Source organism: Primulina huaijiensis, unplaced genomic scaffold, assembly GCF_012295235.1.
Source record: "Primulina huaijiensis isolate GDHJ02 unplaced genomic scaffold, ASM1229523v2 scaffold208310, whole genome shotgun sequence".
NCBI lineage: Eukaryota > Viridiplantae > Streptophyta > Magnoliopsida > Lamiales > Gesneriaceae > Primulina > Primulina huaijiensis.
The window spans coordinates 1-10,645 of NW_027355224.1; the positions used below are offsets into that span (position 1 = coordinate 1).

The 10,645-nt window shown below is 35.8% G+C and overlaps 2 protein-coding genes across 3 annotated transcripts; both read right to left on the reverse strand.

Annotated features, from left to right (window-relative positions):
* Positions 1-348: 348 nt before the first annotated feature.
* Positions 349-2,047, reverse strand: LOC140966952 (uncharacterized). Its single transcript, XM_073427267.1, has 3 exons — positions 1,790-2,047; positions 1,507-1,681; positions 349-585 (listed from the first exon to the last, which is right to left on the reverse strand). Exons 1-3 carry the CDS (start codon positions 1,926-1,928, stop codon positions 492-494), a joined length of 408 nt encoding a protein of 135 aa, XP_073283368.1. The 5' UTR covers positions 1,929-2,047; the 3' UTR covers positions 349-491.
* Positions 2,048-2,646: 599 nt separating this feature from the next.
* Positions 2,647-10,359, reverse strand: LOC140966951 (CLP protease regulatory subunit CLPX3, mitochondrial). Of its 2 annotated transcripts, XM_073427266.1 has the most exons (15): positions 8,876-10,352; positions 8,513-8,574; positions 8,262-8,350; positions 8,051-8,130; positions 7,512-7,562; positions 6,592-6,666; positions 6,413-6,490; positions 5,677-5,733; positions 4,621-4,691; positions 4,448-4,547; positions 4,261-4,365; positions 3,790-3,852; positions 3,567-3,689; positions 3,274-3,435; positions 2,647-3,017 (listed from the first exon to the last, which is right to left on the reverse strand). In XM_073427266.1, the coding sequence occupies exons 1-15, from the start codon at positions 9,797-9,799 to the stop codon at positions 2,952-2,954; spliced, it is 2,106 nt and encodes a 701-aa protein (XP_073283367.1). In that variant the 5' UTR covers positions 9,800-10,352; the 3' UTR covers positions 2,647-2,951. The 2 variants fall into 2 exon arrangements, 1 of the variants encoding a protein (XP_073283367.1); XR_012173468.1 differs by lacking the exon at positions 2,647-3,017 and having other exon boundaries at positions 3,825-3,852; positions 8,876-10,359.
* Positions 10,360-10,645: the final 286 nt, after the last annotated feature.

A 10,645-nucleotide genomic window follows, 5' to 3' on the forward strand; every position in this document is an offset into this window, starting at 1 on the left:
TTATGTGGCTTGTTTTAAGTATTTACATTTTTATGTTTTTGTGTTATTTTAACTTTCCTAATTTATTCATTATTTCTTAATCTAAGTTTAGAACATAAATTTAAATTATGATAGCATCGACTTAAAAATTATAAACTATTTACTTAATTTATTCATATATATTTATGATAGCATATTATTAATGCTAGTAATATTTGCGATATTTTTACTAATTTCCGAAATTTTTAAATTTTTTTTTTTATAAATTCGTGACCGTTCCAAAACCGTTCCGCAACATAACATTGGAACTAGAACGGTGGTTACCGCGACGGACACCGCTACTGTTCCGACGAACCATGATGCTATCGATAACAAAAGCTCCATGGATATGCTATAGTCAATAGGTATTTATAATTTATACACAAACATGTATTTCACACAACTATGCACTGAAATCCAGAAAACTATTACATTACAAAATGTAAATGCACTATATACCAAGTTCTCTGCGACTATCTTTTCCACTTGTCCATCTCTCTGGAAGTTGCTTGGATTAGCTTTTTAGTGTTCAAGACAAGCTCATCAACGAGGCCACCAATGTCATCCCTGACATCAAGAATCCACTTCACACCATATAAGAGGAAAAATAACTCTTATGGCTAGAAAAGCATGCAAATATCTAACTACTTCCAAGATGTATTAGTACTTCGGTGAATCCATGAGCACAAAGACCCTCCAATAAGTTTGTTGGTACTGGCTTAAGCCTTTAGTGCTCCATAAAACATACATTTGAACTTTATAAGTTCCTCAGTTATGGTCTTTGGAATAAAATAAACTTTACTGATGCTTCTCCATCCACAAAATTGATTTTCAAGGTAACTGATGCTTCCACCACATATATTTCAATGATTGAATATTAACAGAGTTGTTGGAAAGCACAACACGGAAAAGCCATAAGGAGAACTTGAATTATATGTAGTCTCGTTCATGTCAAAAGGCCCGGACATGCTATCCTTCTGGGATGCTCATAGAACCATTGGAATGGAAGGAGAGGAGGGAAAGAATCAAGGACCAGATTACCCATTTGTATTGATATTACCTTGATTTCTTTTTTTCTTTTGGTTCTGGTCCAGACCCCAATTTTTGGAGCAAGATCATGTCAATATTAATCCACAGAGTCAGGTTCAACAGGAGAAGCTCTCTCGTTTCTCCAATAAGCTCTCTCATTACTCATATGTCTCATCAATTCGCATGATTAGCAATAGAGACCTTCAATTCTTGCCATTGGAAGCAACAGGTTTTTGTTGCTATTACCTAGTTAAACACTCCTCACCTGTGTGACTTAAAAAGTTCAATTTTTTTCCCTAAGAGCTCATTTTTCTCTAAATCCCCTCACCATTTTCAACTTCCTGTATGCACGTTATACTAATTCAAAGTTCTCAAGTGATGTACAAGGATTCAAACATATTTAGCTTCCAGTAATTTAATATTCCCTACAGATAAATCGTAAAAGAATCAGAGACTCACTGAATAGGAACATTTCCTCTGCCGTTCAAGAATTTACCAATATTAGAGAATCTTCCATTTTCATCATAAACAACACCCCTTCCCAGGCCGTACCCAAATCCCATTCCAACCCCACATCCAGCTCCAATTCCAAACCCTAGCTGTAAACCCGGAAGACCCGGACCAAAACCGGCACCTTAACAGATCAACGAGAAAAGAAAAACGAAAAGTAAGCGATTTGAAAGTTCGATTCACTGATTAGTCATTTGAGCACACAGTAAAAGAAGTGAGAGTGGTGGCATACCTCCAAAGAATCCAATTGCGAAACCCAAACCACATCCTGCGCCGATTCCGAAAGCGGGTCCAAGCTTGCCCAACTGCCTCGACTTAACCGCCGGTAGCTTCCACAAAATGCCTTTCTCATCTTCGTCCCTCCCATTCATATTTGCCCAAACGATAATATGGCTTTGTCCCTCGGTCGCTGACCGTATGTAGGCTAGGACACTCTAGACGACAATCTTGTGACGCGGGCCCATTTTTTTGGTATATTGAAAAATGTCGACGTTTTTGACATTATACGTGACAATATTATTGTATTTTTTAAATTCAACAGGATTTTTAATTTTATTGTCCATTGCCCATTTTAAATATATATATAATAAAACCAAAAACAAAAATTCTACCTTTTAAAAAAAATACTTTTTTAATCGTTTTTCTTAAACAACTTTTGTAAGCAAATATTCTATTTTTATAAAACATTTTTTAAAAAAATATTTTTTAGTCCATTAATTTTTTAATGGAACACACTCTTAACTTCGCCAAATTTCTACTTCAAATTTTTTTAAAAAATATCATTTCAATTCCTTTTCTCATTGTATTCATTTTGAAAAGTTTAATTGATTACAAACAAGATATTTTACATCCGTCCAATAAAATATTAATAAATCAACCATCGACGATTTTATCAAATTTTGCATACACATTAACAGTTCCGAGATTATTTTTTTTACATGTCACAAAGCTTAAACTGTTTCAAAATTTTGAGACTACAAATACTGGTAAGTTCGAATATTCATGTTGAACTACAGTGCCTAGTAGTTATCTGTATGTATGGCCTGCAATTCATATACAATAGAAAAGAAGATATAGTCAAGGAAAGCGAAACAAGAAGTAACTTCTAATACTTAAATTATTAAAGGGTAATTCCAGTAAATTATATTAAACCTTTCCCCGTGCCTAAACTAAAGAAAATGGCTTCTACACTGCTGTACTGATTAGTAAGACGGCTTAATTTAACCCCGAACTTTTGTTGTCCTATATGAGGCCTCTCCTCGACCATCTCTACATTCTGTTGAAAGCAAATGATAAAACTACAAATACATGAATGAATATAAATTCACAAAATAAATTAGAGGAAGAGAAAGACAAATCTTTCCCCAAGTGAAAAGGAACAGATGCAATTCCGGCTACAGGCTGATTGCTCTTGACGACACCTCCAACTCGCCTTCCTGCAACTCCATTTCAGCTTCCTTCTGAAGAACAGGTCATAGATATTGTTAGTTTACAAAGAAAGCCCGATTAAAAAAAAATTCGACATAGAGACGTCAACTAGACACAAAGGCGGTGCCAGACGAGTAGTGAAGAATGGGCAAAACTAAAATTTTAAAAAATTATGGACGTGAAGTCATTTTTTTTATACAGATCATATAGAATAAACTTAAAAGAGGAGAGAAAATATAGCTCCAGCCAATCTCCCTGGCTCCGCCACTGATATATAGACCATACCACCTTATCGTTCAACTTGGCATTGGCCTCTGCGAGGTATCTCTCCAAAGCGCCATCTCCATGAAGTACTTTTGCTCCATAACCAGGTGTATTTGTGGTCCCTATGGATTCTACATCAACCACCACAGCATCTATTCTATCTTTAACGGTCCTCAAATCAGGAATCTAAAACCAAAAGAGCAATGTCTTCTTAAGATACAAGTTGCCTAGAAGTTTACAGAGCAGGTGGTCTACCATAAAGATCAATCAAACATCAAATTGCATAAACCAAAAAGGATAAACTGCTACCAGATTACCTCGTACATAGCATCCATTAGAAGGCTTTCTAGTATGGCTCTTAAACCTCGGGCACCAGTATTCTTTATTCTTGCTTTATTAGCAATCAATCTTAAGGCTTTTTCGGCAAAATGAAGCTTAACCTGGAAATATATACGAGCAAACATTTTACCCATCTATTTCATGCTTGAATTCCCAAGGGACAAGGACATTTCTAGCTGCATGATAAAAAAAAATGCTTACGTTATTCATGTGAAATAACTTTTTGTACTGCTTACCAAGAGCATTTTTGGGCTCGGTCAAGACCTGAAACATAAAATAAGACATCAGAAAAACAAGAACAATCATAGTTGACATTGCATAAGATACTTCCTTCTTAAAAGTGTAAAATTCCAGAAAAAAGAAATTCAATAATACAAGTTAAAAGCAGAAATCAATACATCGATAAGAAAGTGAAATACCAAAAAGGTTTGGTTAATTCACATTAGTTATTGTGAGCCCTTTAGGCTAATCAATGCCTCCTTTGGAAATCAACGTGATATTTTATTCTGTTGATTGTTCCCAAAATACATTTCACGCGTTGTGATCATCAAAATCAACACAAAATCACATCTCCGCCAGAAAAAAGGTAAATTTCAATTTAATATACTACGGTTTTCGAACCAATCAGATAAATACAGAAAAATTCTAGTTAATCATAACTACAATTAACACCTGAACAAGTTGGTCTTCTGTGAGAGCTGACAAGCTGACCAAAATAGGGAAGCGCCCAACAAATTCAGGTATCAGGCCATATGCTATAAGATCACTACTCTCAGCCTGAGAATTTGAAAGTTTCCAGACTATAAAATGAAGAGCTAATTGCAATAATTCTCTCAGATTTGAAGCAATGTATTCTCACAGATTCCAGTAGAGATGATGTGACAGCGGTATCAACCACTCCATCTACTCTCATATTAGCACGAACAGGAGCTCCAAATCCAATTGACGAATCCTGCCGTCTGGAAAAACATAATTAGATCTGATTGTTAATATTATTTGAATGAGGAATTTGACAGAGTATTATCAAATCACCTTTCGGAAATAGTTTTCTCCAAATCAACAAATGCTCCCCCACATATAAATAGGATGTCTTTAGTATCTATCTGAAGCAAAAAAGACATAATTACATAATTGGGAAAAAGCAATGAACAGAAATTTGCAAAGGAAGCCTCTATATTGAAGCCAAAAAAGAAAGAAAGGAAAACACCTTCTCACTCGAAATAAAACATGGAGAGCGATACCAATCAGGCGATAATGTGCATGTGTATGGAAGAGCGAAAGAGCAGGTTCACAGATTCATGTGATTCTATCAAGCTTTCACCAAATTGACCATATGTACTAACAAATTAGAGTTTCACTTAAAAACTAATGTCAATCACTTCTTCAACATGAAGTGAATACCGAGAAATGATTCTGAAAGAAGTGAAAATTAAAATCCAAATAATTCACCTCATTAAGACGTGTTACTCCAGATTTCACAATATCAGAATATAAAGTCCACTATGAGTCTTGCTTCTGCCATTCTATTTCAATTTTTGTATGGAGTTTTTTCACTTCACAGTCCAGGAAAATCAACAAGATTAACCTATCATTACATAACTAAACTGATCCAGCAAAATTTTGAAAAATAAATAAAATAAAAATGCAACCACCTGAGGGAAATCTACTGGAGTATCGTAGTATTGTTATTTTGGTAAGCAAGAAAAAATTTGGCAACTAATTAGTTCAAAATAATCGGAGTGTCACTTACACGAGAATTCCCTCAGAACACAAAAAACCACCTCTTACGATTTTAGTTTTACCCATTCACATGCCTACATCTAGGGGCGTAAATATCGATCTTGATCCAACAAAATCTAGAAGAAAGATAGGAGAAGATAAACAGTCCATTCATTGAATTTTATTTTCTCTACAAGATTCTTTGTCTGCACATACTTGTAACAAATTCAATAGAATACAAGTGAACCTTAGGGTCTAGATATATAATGGTAGATTCGTCACCTAGTAAAATGGAAGGAGAAAAAACACGAAAAGGAGATTCAATTTTACAAAATTCTAAAGAAGAGAGGGTAACAAGTCCCAAAGTACCTGTATATTATCACCTCGAGGGTGCTTCCTTGACCCCTTTTCTGGAACATTTACTATCTGCATAAATAGGGAGACCGCATTTTACTTGAAAACTTCACATAGTAAAATAAACCGGGACATTTTTAAGCTAGTTAGCAATGAAGTACATGAAGCATGAACTGCAACTATGCCAAGAAATCGCCTTCTAAATTGGTCAAACTATTGTAAAAACAATGCATTTATCAATTCCTACCATCCAATTCTACCAGGAAATTTACAAGGATTAAGGAGATCCTTACTTAACAAGAACATCATGGTTTATTAGACAACTCATGATCATTTGTTACTTATAAAAGGACGCTAGAATTAGACTGCTGTACCAAATCCAACATAAAATTGCAATTCTAGCATACCCATGGAATGAAAGCAATAAGAAAACTTCTTTAGAAGCTAAAAGTTTTTCCTACAAAGGAACTTATATTCTTCCGTTATTATTCGGTTGTAATTTTCGGCGGTTATTTGATCATTTAGTCTACCACGTCAAAAGTGTCATATCCTTCTCTCCAACTAATGATTATTTATAGAATGGATAAACAACAAAAATCATTAACAAAAAGGGTTTATGTGCATCGCCCATTTTTAATAAAATAAATAATTCTCTTTCTCATGGTTGTGGGTAGATGATCACAATAACTATATATATGTAAACATATTCAAATGAAAACTAGATTGCACAAGTAAGGCAAATGTTACTCACAGTCCCTTCCAACATTTTCAGCAACGCCTGCTGAACACCCTCACCTGAAACATCCCTGCTGATGTTTAAGCTCTCAGCCTAAAAACAACACAAAAAATCACAAGGAATATGGCAAGCTGGAACCACATTAAAAAAATAAATAATAAATAAAACATAAAAAGGATAAGAAAGATCAGAACCTTCTTAGTTATCTTGTCAACTTCATCAATGTACACCATCCCTTGTTGTGCTGCTTGAACATCAAACTCAGCAGCCTTTCAGCAGATTTGAGAAGATGACAAGATCAATTTAGTAGGTACATAATATGTTATAAAGATATAGCAAAGTCTTGGAGAGCCTTCAATGATATTCTACTATAATGTCTATGGGATGGCCTATATTTTCTCCAAAATGTCTGGCTAACATTGGAAATAAATGAAATAGCTAAACCAGGTTTATTTTCTCTGTAATTCTTCCAGGAACAGAAAGATATCAGCCTTCTACAAAGCATGTAGGCTGTAGCAGACTCAATACTCATAGAACCATATCTCTCAAACTTATCAACATAGATATCAAAAGTGCTACATCTGGATGAGGTTTCAAATGCAGTATCATATTGCACTACAATTGCTATTTTCCATTTTTGTTTCACTAATGAGCCTTTGTATCCATATGCTAATGAAAAGTTTCGCAGCCCACTCTTCAATCATAAAAAGAATACTGATAAGTAAAAAGTCTCAGGATTAACATATAAAACATCAAATCTCTTACGTATGCATGATGACTTTAACTCTTATTTCCACATTGAAGATGGACAAAAGATTACCTCACACATATACGATATAAACAATCATATAAAAACGTATTCCCCCCCAACAATTTGGCATGCTATTTGTTCAATCCTAAATCACTCTGTCATTAGGTCAAGTTCTTCCATTGCCTTTCACATGTAGACCGATATGATCATGACATGAATGCAGTTATACAGCTCTGCAGAACCCCTATTTGCAGTCATACAGCTCTGCAGAACCCCTGATCTGCCACCCAGGTTTTTTTAGTTACGCTATCACTTGAACAGAACCAAAAGCCATCCAGCAATAATAGGAAATAAGTTACATACCATCAGCAATTTGTACAGTATTGATTCAACATCTTCACCAACATAGCCAGCCTGAACGTAAATACACATAATTAATTATTTATTTTTGTGCAAGGCACAAGGAAACTAATATATAATACAAAATAGAAGCATAATATTGGAAAGAAAAGTCACTAAAATTAGTAGTTAATGGTTCTAGGACGAAATGTCTTCATGCTTCCTTTGGAGTTTTACAGTAATCCAGAATCACATTCTTGCGAGAACAATGAATCAACTGATTGATCAAAAAATTGATGACAATAGTCCATCAATTCAAAAAAAAAATTTCTTTAATGTCGGTGCTCAAATAGATTAAGACTCGGAACTCAACAAATTGTGTTCAATACATCTCTATATGATTATTATCAATAAAAGAAACAATTTTTTTTGCAGTTTTGCAATTGATAGTGCCACCAATAAAACATAATATGCTTTCCCCAGACATGTTTCCAGACACTTGGAAGAGTGAATAAATGGATCTTCTTAGAGAAAAATGCCATAATAGAAAAATGATTGCTTACCTGTGTTAGAGTTGTTGCATCAGCAATCACAAAAGGTACATTCACGAATCGAGCAAGAGTTTTTGCTAGCAGTGTTTTTCCTGTTCAACAAACATATGTCAGACAACAATACCATGTCGCGTAATACATCCATCAATTTAAAGACATCAAGGCAAGCTTACTTTCGACCAAAGGCAAATACAAAGGTTTATTTGGAATTTTTCCAACATACCTGAGCCAGTAGGACCCATCAAAAGCACATTGCTTTTTTCCAACTCAACATTATCGTCACCATCTAAGTGGGGGGATTCAGTTTCTGACCTAGCATCCGCATATCAAAAACCAGATGACAGAATGAGGGAATAACACAAGCAGTAGGATTTAAATGCTTGGAAAATGTGATGCCAAGAAGTGAAACATATGTCCACTGATCTTTCTCCTGCCTCAAAATATACAATTAGACAGAGTAGAAGGAGCACTAACCCCTTGTGTAAGGAGGCATGATTTATCCTTTTGTAGTGATTATGTACAGCGACTGAAAGAACCTGCCAACATTTAAAATAAGCAAGTTATATAATAAGATTATATGGGTGGAGCAAGACGGAGAAAACATATACTTCACAGTTCATACAAGCTGCACCCTTGATGACACTAAATCAATTAATTAGAAATGGATTAGCCCAAGCACTTCTCTTCAGTTTATGATATTGAAAGCTAGAGTCGAAAAAAGGTTGAATTTTCAGCACGCAATAGTAAACAATTTGAATGTGCACGGTAATTGAGAAATGATTCAATCAGTGAAATCATAGAATATCGATGATGAAAGGAGCAACAAATAAGTAGAACCTTCTTTGCTCGTTCCTGGCCGATAACAAACTTGTCTAGCCCCTTACAGATCTCCTTTGGAGTGGGTAAATTCTTACCCATATTAGACCCACCCCAACTGCTCTTTTGTGCATTTTTACCACCATTCCGGCCGCTACCGTCAGCTGGTGTGCGAATGAGATTGACACCAGGTAAAAAAGGTGGCCCAGGTGGTGTATGCACCGCCAGATCATTCCCGCTCATGGGTGGGGGTGGATGTGGAGGCCAGTTCTCCGGAGGCTCGCTGCCATATGACCTCAAGGTCTCCCAGAAGGATGGCCGGAGCTGAGGATCGGTTGATTTCTTGGCAGAATTCGAATTCTTGCTTTTCACCCTGCCAATTTCAATGAAACTCCCTTGCAGAGGAGACATCTTGAAAGGCCTGAAGTAGTAGGCCGTCTTACAGTTGGGGCATAGATTCACTGCCTGGAGAGCATTGCCTCCTTTATTTCCATCTTCAGTGGAGCAGTTATTGCCACCGTCAGAATGATAGGCGGCATTAATTGAGTTGTTATTGCCATTGCTATTATCAATATCGTTATTGTCGTGGTTGGGAGCATCTGCATTCTGATCATGATTGGAAGAGAAGGGAGGAATAAGTTGGTGTGGGCGGTTGGTGAAGAGGAGATCCATCTGCTTGGAACAGCGAGGGCAATTCGACTCGGCCCTGATTTTCCTAGTAATCTGGTGCTCATCCCCTCCGCCGACCCGATCCCATTTGTACCTTTTCTGCACTTCAATTAACGGCTGATCCCTCTTCCTGACGTAAGACCCCAGGTGCAGGAAATTCACCAAACACCAGGGGAGCGGCCGCGGATGGCTCGAACCCCACAAGCTGTTACCTTTCCTTGATGCCTCCAATATCACCACGTCTCTCAACTTTCTCCATCTCAAGCACCCCGACATTTCAAATACCAATTCTTGGCCGTCGAATCGCCCTCCTCCTCTCTCCACCCACACAAACAAGCAAATATCATTCACTCTACTAGTTACTTTGAAATTCGAGCAGATACCCAATATTCAATGATCTAGATAGATTAAAAATGAAAGAATAAAAAGAGCTGGGAAAGTAAATAAAAAAATATAGTAAAAACGAATTTGTTGATGTCTCCTCCAACCTAATCTTCTTTTAATATATTCAAGAATTCTTGCGAGCAGGAAAGATAGGAAGACACAAAAAACCAACAAACACCAAACCGGAGCGAAGATACAGCAGAGAGCGTTTGTAGGAGAAGTAAAAGGCCAGATTGGAACAAAGCTTACTCTTTTTCCCCTTTCTTTGATGATTCATATTATTTGACTGCGTCTCCTACTACTCGAATTGACCGCGTATTCATCGCAGGTTTACTAGTGATGCTTATTTTCTAGTTACATGTAATTCTAGTTCCATTTTTCAGAAACCGCCACATAAAGCGTCTAATCCGAACAAAAACAAAAGATGGTTTTGATTATGGTTTTCCACTACTTATTCCAATTGTGTTTCATGGATCCTTGAACATATATGGAGAAAAAAGGCAAAATCAAATAAATTTGTAACAAATTGAAAAATAGATTGTTGATAAATATATTGTGAAAGAGAATATTGTATTTATTGTTTTTTTATAATTATATTTTTGCGATTTTGATTTTTTATATCAATATTACTTTTTTTTTAAAATTTAAAAAACAATTATTTTTACTTTTGTTTTTGTTTTTTTTAATTTCAACAATTCAAATAGCACTTTAATCTCTCGATAATTTGTCAAATTTCAC